The sequence below is a fragment of the Mustela lutreola genome, chromosome X, assembly GCF_030435805.1.
Source record: "Mustela lutreola isolate mMusLut2 chromosome X, mMusLut2.pri, whole genome shotgun sequence".
In the NCBI taxonomy this organism is placed as follows: Eukaryota; Metazoa; Chordata; class Mammalia; order Carnivora; family Mustelidae; genus Mustela; species Mustela lutreola.
The window spans coordinates 131,406-143,905 of NC_081308.1; the positions used below are offsets into that span (position 1 = coordinate 131,406).

A 12,500-nucleotide genomic window follows, 5' to 3' on the forward strand; every position below is an offset into this window, starting at 1 on the left:
CCCGTGTCTTCCGTGTGTCTGAATTCTACTTCCATGGGGTTAAGAGGCTGACGGCATGTCATGCACGTTTAGCCGCCATAAAGAAGTGTCCACTGTCTGATTCTGTTCATGACGACTCCGGAGGACCCGCCCCCCCACAATGACCGAGGTCTGGCAGCAGCCTGAGGACACGTGGGGTGGCCTGGGAGGGGGCCGTCGGGGCAGGTCGGAAAGGCGTGTGGTGTGGACTGTGTGCACAGTTTCCGGGAACACATACGGCTCAGCTCAGGTCCCACACGGGAACACGGGCTGTGGGTCGCAGACCCGTTGCACCTCAAGGAAGCTCCAGAATGGGAAGAAACACGGACCGTGCGAAACACAGACGTGAAAATCTGTTCTACAAAAGCACGAGGGCCGTGAAGCCGCGGTGACTTGCATGCACACACGTGGGGGGACGCCTCAGTGTGACGTGAGGAAACCGCGCGCTGGGGAGGTCACGTGAGAACGGCTGCCCTCGAGCTCCGCGGGCCGGAGACGCGACCGACAGCCACGCCCGAGAGCAGCTCCACGGTGTCGTTCAAAATGAGCCGCCAGCACTTCCAGTCCCCGCGCTGGCCCCGAGACCGGCAGACGTGCGCATGAGTCTTGCACACGCACACACACCACGGCAGCTCTCCTCAAAACGCGACGGATGCAACAAAGCGCTCACCTGCTGGGAAACACGTGAGTCACGGAGCGTGCTCACACAGGCCCCCGTCCGGTACTCGGTGACGCCGCGGGGGAGGAACAGCACAATGACTCGGTGCGAAAGACCAGAAACCAAAGACGCTGCACGGCACGGTTCCCATCATGGGACCTTCCCGCAGAGGCCAAACCGCAGCCCCAGACCACGTGTGTGTGTGACACGGCCAGGAAGGCGGGGCTGGGACCCCGCGAGGACCGTCGCGCAGCAGCGACAGGGCTCCCTGCCCTGACGAGGGGCGCGTGGGGACGCATGGGCCAGAATGTACCACGTTGGACTCGGAACCCCGGGAATCCTGCTGTGCGTAAACTCTAGGTCCACAGCCAGACCTGGAGGGGAGGGTCACTGGCAGCCAGGAGGAAACGAAAGGATGGGAAAAACGAGAAGACGGGAACCCACGACGGCGGAATCGAGACGAGAACATAGGGCCGTAACCCACGGCGCCGACCTCCGGGCTCGTCGGAGAAACCACGTAAATCGATCCCCGCCGTGAGCACACGAGACAGGAAGCAGAAGTGAACAACCCCGAAATGAGGGTCGCACCCAGATCTGGTACAGGTTCTAAAACCGATACAAGAAGAGGAAAAACGTTCAAGTAATAAGTGTGTAAGTTACTCCAACAACCGTTTTAGAACATGAACTGATGACAATTTACTAAAGAAATCAAAGCCCCAAACGAGCCAACATCGCGGGAGGTAAACGCGGAAGGAGTCCAACGTTCTGCGCGGAGAACCAGGCACCGCGGCCAGGGGAACAGCCACGCAGGAACTGTGCAGCCGTCGCTCTGAACCACCGTCGCTGGAATTCCACCAGTGACGTGTCAGCAAATCAGCAGAAATGGGAACCACACAGGGCCTAGGACGCCCCTTCTCGCGCACCTGACCGCCCGATGGCAGGCACGGGACCACGTTCGCTGTTTGGCGGACAACGCGTCAGTCCCGCCACCATCCGTACGCTGACCCCGAGTGTTGAGACGGCACCGCCCTTACGGAGGGGAACCTGGGCACACGACACAGCATCCTACGTGCACGTGTCCTATCACCCACGAACCCTGCTTACACAACGGCCCCGAGGCACAGGGACGGGACGTGAAGTGACGCGCACGTCCGATGTTTGGTGCACTGTCCCCAGGAGGGTACCGCAGACCCTCCCTGTGTCCCCACGATGGACCGACGGCCCTTCCCTGTGTCCACGCATCCCCAGAGGGGCCCACAGCCCCTCTCTGCGTCCGTCCGCTGGTCCCCACGACAGGCCCGCGGCCCCTCTGTGGGGGAGGGTGAATGCAGACTACGGCTCCCCCACAGCTCAGTGCTCTGCCTCTGCAGGAAGACGGGCACTAACCACAAAGCCCTGGCTGTGCGAAGCACAGGGAATCCTGCCAGTCCCTGCGCTAACACGTTCGTGTTTACACTCCGGCGGCACAGACGCGTGAGGGAGTGCAGGACTCACTGCTGCTCCTTGAGTCCATCTGCTATGAGCAGGAAGCGTAAAAAAGCCCATCGGTTCTTTGAAAGTCTGTGAAGGATCCGGCACCGTGCGTGTTTCTGGGTCAGGCAGACGGCACGGCGTGTGGCTGTGTGTGCCCGGCTCCCACCAGTCACGCCACCGCAAGAAAGTAAGCTGGCTCTGCAAGCGCTCTCTGGGCTGCATAACGTGCCGGGTCACCCTGGGTCTCCTCGACGCTTCAGTGAGAATGTGAAAATCTGCTTCTTACCACCAAAACCAGCTTCTTCCCCAGCCAATGGGCCAAGCGGTTTCAGCTCTGAGCAAGCCCACGGTCTCGGTCGGACGTTCGCACAGGTAACAGATGCGGCAGCCGGAGGTCGGGCCGTTTTGCTGGCCGAATTCTGGAAGAAACATGACAGGGCGCGGGCGGGATCTGTGGGAACACGGCCGCAGAGGAATGCCAACCGCGGGAACCCTGCTGTTGGCGCAGGGCAAGGAGCTGTGCGTGTGGAGCCACAGGAAGTCAGCGAGAGCCAATGGTCGACACAGAAGAGGCTGTGAGGGAAACTCAGACGCGTCCCAGAGGACATGATGCCACAAACAAGCTTCACGGAAGAGAACTCTCTGAGACATTTCACAACGTTGAAAGCACAAAGGGTTCGAGGTTGGAAGTGAGCCAGACTCAGGAGCAGGACAAGAGCCAGGCACAGAAGAGGGGCTCACGCTACCGTACACCAGGGACACAGGGACGAGCCCCACTCCAGCATCATTTGCTAAGGTTTTACTAAGAAGTACAACACCGGCTTTTAGAATTTCTGGCATTTTAACTGACAGTGCAGCCAATTTTGGTTTCCCCATGCATTTATAAGAAACCACAGGAAAGTTTCTAATGTCTTGACAAACACTTGTGACTTCCCCCGGATAACACAGACCTGCATGGCTTTGGCTTGCGTGGTCAGTAGCGTTTACAGTCCATGCTATGGTACAAAGCGAAGACCGCCTGGACAGACACGGCATGAGCACCACGATACCATGTTCGCTGAGAACACACCCACGTGTAGGGCGGCGTGCTACGTTCTCCCTCAGCAAAGCATGAAATTGGTTATGTATGTACATTTCCATATTATGTGTGCATTTTGTAACCTACTTTATGTCCATACGTTTGCTCGTACTGAAAAACAAAACAGTAAAACACTAAACCAAAACCGTGACCATCATTCCTTTTGGACAGAGGAAAAGAACATGGGGAAACAGGCACAGACTGTGTACTTCTCTGAATATATCTGATTTTGGGGTTTGGCCTTGGAACCATGCATGTTTTCACACATTTATAAAACAACACTTAAAAAAAACGTGACGAGCCCAATTCACAAAGGAAGAGAACATTTCTGAACTCATGCGCTAAGACAAATATTACTGTAACATCAAAAGCAGACAAAGGAATCACAAAACTGCAATCAGTGCTTTTTATGAATATGAATGGAGCAAAGATCATCAACGAAATCCGGGCAAACAGAATCCAGGAACACAGAAAAACGACTGTTCCCCTGGGCCACATGGGACGTGCTCCAGGAATGCAAGGTTGGTTTAATGCTGGCACGACCGGCTCGCAGAATACACTGTATCCGTAGAATGAAACACCAAAGCCATCCGCGCAGGTGCAGAAAAGGCTGAGACCAATTCAACATCCTTTACAAATAAACACTCAGCACACGAGTGATGGAAAGAAACGTCCTCAGCCTGATAAGGATGCTGTGAAAACCTCACAGGTATATCACGTTTCGTGGTGGAGGAGCGGATACTCTCCCCACAAGGGAGGCAGTGACTCAGGATACCCCACGCTCCCACTTCTCTCCAGCGCCGCGCGGGGGGTCTCCCAGAGCAGGCAGGCGTGGGGCGGAAACAGCAGACACACACCCCGGGAAGGAAGAAGCGCACTGATTCCTGCTTGTCGGTTCCTACTCTATGGAATGTTAACGGATGCACCAAGCGACATTACAACACATACGTGAGTTCGTGAGGACACGGGACACGAGAGGAACACACAATAGTCAACTGCATTTTTACACACTTGCAACGAACAACCTGAACATCAAGTTTCAGAAACAATCCCACTGGTAAACCACCCGAAAGAATAAAAAGCTCTAACACATTCAACAAAAGGCGTGCAAAGCACACTTACAACCCCAGAGCGCTTCTGAAAGGCAAAGTGCAATTACAGGGAGAGAAGCTTCTGGATGTGGATCAGAAGACCGAACATGGAGATGGCAGCGGTGTGCGAACTGATGTACCGACCAACATGACCCTTACCAGCGGAGCTGCTGGCCTCTCTGGAGAAACCAACGAGCTGACCCTAGAAATCACACGGCCTGACAAGGAGCCCCAGGGAGCCCCGGCCATCCCGAACAAGAACAAAGTCGGAGGAGCGACACTTCCCTGTCCGAAAACTTACTACCGAGCAACAGTGATGAAGACAGTACTGTCTTGGCTGAAAAACGGAAACACAGGTCTACGCGACAGAGTGAGAACCCAGCGATAAACCCTCATTTCACGATCAACTCATTTCCCGTGAGGGAGACCCGTCCATGTCCACCGCAGACATGGTGCCGGACGCCTTGGTCTGCACTCGGAGAAGACAGAGTTGTGCCCCAACGTCGCTGCTGACAAAGACCAACTTGAAACAAACCCGAGACATACGCGTGAGAGGTGGAACTAGACGACCCGCAGGAACAGAAAGACTACATCTTTGTGACCTTAGGTCTGGTGAGGTTTCTCCAGTAGGACAGCAAAAGCACAAGAAACAAAGGCAGAAGTAGATAAAATGAAGCGTGTCACAACGAAATCCTAAATGCCACCCAAGCGTGTACAATGACCCAAGCGCTGGAAGTAAGTGCGCACCAGCATCTGGTCACAGACTGGTGTCGACGACACGCAATGCCTTCTTAGAATTCAACAACGGCACGACAACCCACTGAGACACGGGCAAAGGATGCGCAGACACTCGGGCAGAGACGTACAACGGCCAACGAGCACGTGGAGGGTCGCGCACGATCGTCCGTCGGCAAGGAAACCACACATCAACCGCAGAAGGAGACACCGGTGCCCGTGCACCAGGGTCAGCGTCTCTCATCCGAGAAGGGGACACGGCGCCACCTCTCTCACTGCCGGTGGGCACGGACACGGTGCGGGTGTTTGGAGACGGCTCGTGGTCCCACAAGCAGCTGCACAGCATTCCGCATGGACCTGCACGACCGGTCCTGGCTGCGCACCCAAGAGAAAGGTCACGTGTGCACAAGACACCCCTGGGTGCGTGTTGACAGCAGCCGGAACAACAGAAACACCCACGAACGGTCGACTGGGTAAATACCGAACGTCAGCGTGAGGAAGGACACGCAGATGCGTGCCACCCTGGGAGCACGTTCTGCAAAGGCACTTCATGCGGGGAGTCCCAGCCGGGAAACCGTGTGTACGCGATGTCCACTACGGGCCGACGCACAGAGACGGGAAGCTGGGTCGCAGCTTCCTACGGACCAGGACGCAGGGAGGCAGGCAACCGTCTCGGAGGGAAGACTGTGTCCTATAGCAAAGCCCGGGGACGACCGCACAGCTCTGTGAGGACGCGAACACCACTGAGCGCTGTGCTCTAGAAGGCCGGCTCCCGCAGTGCGTGACCTCTCGAAGGCCGGCTCCTGCAGTGCGTGACCTCTGTCTCAGGGGCCGCGGGACAGACGGAAAGGCAGACCCCAGACATGGGAAGCAAAAGGAACAAGAAACTGTGTAGCAGCTGGAGGAGAACGTTCTCGCACCGTGCACGCACCAGGCGACCCGGCGACTGCAGAGGACGTCGTTCCCGTACTGCGTATGCACCAGGCGACCCAGAGGCCACAGAGAATGTTCTCATGCTGAACACACACACAGCGCTGGCTTCCAGATCACCGAGACGAGCACGGGCACGGGAGACACGGGCACGGGAGAGGGATAGGGAAAGAGAAAGCAGGAGGCACGCTGGCCCCACAGGACAGGAACAAGGGACACGCACAGACCCTGGGGAACGCTGCACGCTGAGCTGACAACCGCCTTCTCCTGCAGGGCGACCACCATGGGCCCTGTGACTGGGGAGGGCGAGATCCCCCCGTTCCTGCAAGCGCACTGCGGTGGAGTGCGCACCGAGGGGCGGGTCCCGAACATAGCACTCGTCGGGGGGACGCATGAGTGGCTGGGGAGGAGACCCCGGCAGAACGACACACAGACACTGCACGGGCCACGTCCCACGTGCACGCACCCGCACAGCCAGCCCAGGGACGCATCCACACAGACACCCAGGGACACGCTGTCCGGACAAGACCGCAGCGGGACACAGCATGGCGGCGGAGCTGGGAGTCACACGCCGCACAGAGCACACAGGGACTGGGCCGCGTGTGCACACACTCCAGAGAAACGGCACCTCGCCCGGGGCAGGCACGGAGCCACGTGGGTGCACGGGAAGGCCTGCGTTCAGCCTCTGGAGACGCTCCCTGGAAAACGCAGGCATTAACACTCGCTGACCCGGACCGTGACCCGGGATGTGCGTCTGTTAGGATGGAGGACCCACGTTCCCAGAGAATCCTACCAGAGCTTCAGAATGGAAGCAAGTAGGAACCAGAGCACCAAGCTGCACACTCGTGGGGGCCCACCTTGGCCACTCGGCCCATGTCCTCCATTGTGGCTCTCTCGTGGGGAAACTGCGCGAAGGTCCGTTCGATCTTGGTGATGACGGCATCGATGTTCACCGTGTCCTTGGGACGGCCTCTGGGAAAGTAGAACGTGGGAATGTTTTGGCTCGTGGCGGGTGGCAGGGGCTCTTCCTTCTTCGTCTGAACCTAGGGTGGAAAACAGCACCGGCATGAGAACCTGTAAGCCTCCATGTCTTCACACTCACGCGCCGTTAGCAGGGTGACCTGGGGGAAAGTAATCGCACCGAGCACATCTGACCCGAATCTGGACACACGACTGCCGACGATGCTCGCAGGAGGTCACACAACCCACAAGTGGGCGCCACACCCACCGTGGGCCCCATGCCGCCGAGCCTCCTCCAGTCCTGCCTTGGGTGTGGCCCCTCAGGACAGGGACTGGGGACGCCCAGATGGACAGACGGGCTGGCACACATGCTTGTGGAGAACCTGCCCGGAGTCCTCCCGGGGGTCAGGACCAGACGGATGGCCACTAACGGGCACGTGAGTGCGTGCAGGAACGGCCTAGCTCACATGTGCAGCGTACACAGGAGTCACCTGTTTCCACGGGACCCGTCGTGGAGCGGGACACGCCCCCCACGCCAACCTGCGGGCGCCTCGCAGAGAGAACCGGGCCCACGGCCATGTACTCGTCTCAGACAACAGCACACAAGCCACAGCTTATGGTTCCCCTGCTCCCCGGTCGTGGCCCAGCACACAGTCCGGTCCCCTGCTCCCCGGTCATGGCCCAGCACACAGTCCGGTCCCCTGCTCCCCGGTCGTGGCCCAGCACACAGTCCGGTCCCCTGCTCCCTGGTCGTGGCCCAGCACACAGTCTGGTCCCCGTGCTCCCCGGTCACAGTCCACGACGGCCCCCGTGCTCACAGGTCACTGCGCAGCACACAGACCCTGTGCTCCCCGATCACTCCTCAGAGACTGTCTTCCGTTTTCCTCAGTCACTCACGAGGGTCGGTCCCCGCTGTCCTCGGTCCCACGTCAGGACGGACCTGGACCTCCTCAGTCACACGTCAGGACAGTCCTGTGTCGTCTTCACTGACACGTCAGGCCCGTCATCCGCTCACTCCCTCACTCCTCAGGGCTCAGAACCCGCCCCCCACCCCGACGTGTCCCCTGTGCAGCCACCGTGGGAGCCGACAGAGTCAGACACGCCCGTGTCCAGCTTCCAGGGCCGCCGACCTCCGACCTGCATATGGAGAGTTAGTGGACGCAGCAGTGCACGGAGAGATGCAACCCAGGGGGAGCTCAGTGCCGGGGGGTGAGGCAGGGGAGGACGGAAGGGGAGAGGCCGGACGGGGCAGGGGAGGAGGGAACGGGACAGAGGGAGGAGGGAGGGAGGAGGCGGGCGGGCCTCACGAGAGGAGAGAGGAGGGGAGGAGGGAGCGAGCAAGCTGGGAGGGGCCACGAACGCAGGCTCCATGGAGCAGGGAGCCTGGGGGCCGCAGGTGAGCGTCTGTGCTGTGCAAACCCAGGTCCTCCGCGGCCCCGTCTCCCCATCCCCCATCGGCGGGAAGCCTTCCGTCCGCGGTCGCCACCCTCCCCTTCCAAGACCCTGGCGTGGGAGGAAGGTTCCTGCTCAGACGGCGGGAGAACCACGGCACCCCTGCACCCGGGGAGGGGCAGGTGTCACCGGCTGTGGCACACACCCGTCACTGCCTGCCTCAGGGCCTTTGCACGCACGACCCCGGACGCCACCACAGTCCCTCACGCGCTTCACCAAAGACCCACTCGGATCCCACCGGCCACAAAACCCACCCACCCTCATGACGACGCTCCTCCTCGGAGGGGTCACGGGCGGTGAAGAGGTCACCCTGAGCAGAGAAGAGCCCGCCCCCATCCGTTCCCCCCGCAGCACGGAGCACCGACACTCCCAGCAGAACCCTGCGCACCTGCCCTTCCTGCGTCCGACCTGCGGCCTCTCCTGCAGTGTCCGCAGGGCTCCCCAGGCTCCGGTCTGTCGGTGCCCCCAACGGGAGGGAGCAAGGCTGCCCCCAGGTCTGCACAGAGCAGACCCCCAGCAGTAGGGGCTGCCCGAGCGCACGTCCACGGCGGGTTTCCCATGGGCAGCACGACCTTCCCTTTGTTCCGGGCAGCTGCCGGCCTCGACAACACCGGCCACACGACACGGCGTTGGCTGTGTCACCCGAGTCCTTCCAGACCCGGAGCCTGCCTGTCTCCTGGGACGGTAGGGACCCGAGAGCCGAGCCGCCCGTGAGCACGGGTCTGCCCTCGCCACAGCGCGAGGCCGGACGCCACCGCGGCGTAGGAACCTCAGGAGTCTAGCCCGGCCGCTGAGGTTCTGGTGAGCTCCTTCTTCGTGCAGGGTCCGATCCCAGGTGCCCAGACCGGCCCTTCTGCGCAGAGTCCCTCCGAGCCTCCCACAGAGGAGCTGACAGACATTTAAGAGCATCCATGGCCCGCCCCACCAGGAAAGGAAGACACCCTCGGACCCCAGACACCCCGAAGGGAACCCGGTGAAGCCAGTGGCGTCGTGCGGCTGAAACGACCCCCTCTTCACGGCCCGGCCGAGGAGCTCAGGGGTCTACACACAAAATCCAGCATCCTGGAACGGGGCTGTCCCCCGAGCAGAGGTCCCACAGAGCTGCGCCTCCCATGAGAAGAATGAGCCAGAAATAAATGCCCACCGACGCCTGACCCCGAGGAATGAAAACGATGGGCTTCACATGGGTTACTGCATCTGGCAGCGGGGGCCACGGGGGCCACGGGCAGAACGTGCCCTAAGAACTCAGGGCCACGGCAGACTGTCCCTCGGCACCACACCACGTTCACAGCATCCCCGAGCGGGGAAGCTCCAGGGGCTCTGTCCGGCTCCGGATCTGACCCTTTTCTGCAAGGCGCCATGTCCTCAAATCCTGTATTTTGTCTCTGAGGATACAAAGTGGCTCTGTTCCCTGTTCAAGGGGGCGGCAAGACAGGGACTCGCTCTCTGGGTTCTGTCCTGGGCTCCCGACTCCTGACAACGCCCCAGAAGAGCCGCGTCACGACGCTGCAGGACCTGAGCCAGAACGACCCTTGGCCGCGGCCGCAGCAACACCCCCACCTCTGATGATTCACGAGCGACACCCATCGCTCGCCCAACAGTGATGCGCATCGGACGCTACCCTGGACCGCTGCTGGAGCTCGGACCCTAAACCCCTAACCCTGAGCGAGGACGAGACTGTTTTCTGCCTCCCGAGCCTCCCAGACACGGTCTGTTCTTCTCCGACAGCCGTGCCGTTCAGGAAAGTCTGCTGTCGCTTGCCCTGGCTTGCGGCTGATTTCTGTGAGAAGCCGAGGTCCCTGCTGGCTGGCCCCGTGGGACCCTCCCCTGGGTGCTTGCACGTAGCCGGCCTGTATCAGTCTGGATAACCCCAAAACCCTCTAGCCAAACCGTCCTGGTGCACCAGACTGGTGCGGCCTGAAAGGAGGAATATCTGCTCCGGGAAACCACCATGTCAGGACCCACGACACTGCCCCAAGTCCCACGGAAGAGGAGCAACTCCCAGTCCACAGTCCCACGTCCACACGCAAACAAGGTGCCAGGAGGGACAGAGCGGGACTGAACCCACCAAGGCTTGAGGTGCCGGCGTGACCAGACTCAGGACCCACGCGCTCCCCCTGGCTCAGATCACAGAGGCAGGAAGCTTGAAGATAGAAGGGTGAGTCCATGGAACACAGACCCCGTAGCACGGCAAGAAGAGGTTTCCAGACCACACATGTGGGGGATGGTGGGGTGGACGGAGCACAGCTGAGCACAGGTGTGGGGAAGTGGAGGAACAAAAGGCCGAGGTCAGGAGGCCACCCGGGGGAGGTGTGGGGGGCGTGCGGGGGCGCACCCTGCGTCCTGGGCTCCCGGAGCTCCCCACACAGCACCGGTAAAGGGAATCCTGCACAGATACAGGGGAATGAAACCGCCGGACACCAGACACCGCCAGCACATCCTCCAAAACAGCCGGGATGAAACACAGCCCAATGGGGTCCTCTTCAGCGCAGCAAGGAATCAGCGGGCACGTTCTGGAGAGGCGACACCGCACCAGCCAGGGCGGCCCCGGGGCAGGGCTGTGTAATCTGCGGGGAGGTCAGCCGCTGGGAGGTGGTCCCTGCGACCAGAACAAACACAAAACACACTGAGAAGGGAGCTGTCGGCAGACCCTGGATCGCGGACTCGCAGGTCTTGATCCTTCAAACCCCTGCACACGGGTTGGCGGACTCGTGGGGTCTCTGTTCGTGCACACGGGTTTGCGGACACGTGGGGTGTCTGTCTGTACGCGTGGCTTGGCGGATACGCAGTGTCTCTGTTCAAGCGCGTGGGTTCCCGGACACGCAGTGTCCATCCTCATGTACGAGTTTGCAGACACGCAGAGTGTCTGTGCTCATGCACAAGTTCGCGGACACGCCGTCTCTGCACACACAGGTTCACGGAGACGCAGGGGATGTGATGCTGGAGCAAAGCTCACCCACGTGCAAGTTCTGAGTGAGCAGAGAGAAAGCTCCGCCAGGGCAGTAGTGTGCTGGGGCGTGGGCGGGGGTACAAGGAGCACTTCCGCTGACACCGGGAACCAGCATGGAGCTTGGCTTCTGTTCAACAGCGCTGTGGACAGCAGAGCACGAAGCCGGGACGAACCGCGGCGTCTCCGGGAGTTCGACGGTGAAGACTGTGACAAAGGTGAGCAGGTGACACATCCAGTGTGAATGTCGAGAAGGGTGCTCGGCAATCGTGCGAGAGCAGGAGACACACTACCTAACTCCGCGCACAGGCACTGCTACGGTGCACGTAGGTTAAATGCTCCGGTCACAGAGCAGACGCCCACGGGAAAAAGAAGACCGTAGGTCTCTGTGGGACACGCATGTAGCACACACCGAAAAGTTTTTAAACTGTGGACATACGGGCCCGCAGTGGCCCTCTCCAGGGTCGTGTGTGGCTGCAGGGTGGTCTACACGGCCCAGTGACGACGTGCAGATCCGCACCGTGCATGACACGGAAGCCCCAGGAACTGGACGGCCCAGGGAGCCCCGGCACCCAGACCTGGGCCGGAGCCTGCAGGCTTAGCCCCCAGGGCAGAAACGCTGCTGGGGACAGACTGACATGCCGCAAGGAAGGAGGCTGAACACCCCCCCAGGCGCGGATGACAAGTGTACCACACAATGAGACACAAAACAGCCTGGTGTGGACACGGAAGATTTACGGGTTTAATCTCCCGGACATAAATAGCCCGTGGCCCCAGCACAGCTGCAGGACGCGCATTCCTGTCCGGCACACGGGGCGCCGCTGGGAGCCGGCCACCTCCCGGTCCGCAGAGCAGAACTCAGCAGATTCCGCAGGAAACGCAGGGGCTGTTCCCTGACCTCCAGGAGATGCGGCCGATATCCGTTATGAACGCGAAAGCAACAAAGACACGCGCGAGTGTGTGGGAATTCCCCGCGGGGCTCGCGGCTCAGAGTCGAGGCTGGACACCCCGCTTCCCGGGCACCGCGCCTTCAGTCCTCCTGGACGCACGGCGAGTGCACGCCTTGGGCGGCATGCAGCCCAGAGCTCCCTGATAAAGATGACACCTCCCCACGGAGAGCTATTTCTGGAGAGAGCACGGACTCCTCATAAGGCCACA

The 12,500-nt window shown here is 60.5% G+C and overlaps 1 protein-coding gene across 4 annotated transcripts in view; it reads right to left on the bottom strand.

Annotated features, from left to right (window-relative positions):
- The window catches only part of PPP2R3B (protein phosphatase 2 regulatory subunit B''beta), a 41,817-nt gene that overhangs the window by 20,075 nt on the left and 9,242 nt on the right, over window positions 1–12,500 (bottom strand). For 2 of the 4 annotated variants that reach the window (XM_059157751.1, XM_059157752.1), the window contains exon 2: window positions 6,841–7,026. The exons of 1 other annotated variant lie outside the window; for it this stretch is intronic. In XM_059157751.1, coding sequence (XP_059013734.1) covers window positions 6,841–7,026 — 186 coding nt within the window. Of the gene's footprint in view, window positions 1–2,435; window positions 2,457–6,840; window positions 7,027–12,500 lie in introns of those variants that run through there. One more of the 4 variants, XM_059157754.1, reaches the window with a different exon arrangement.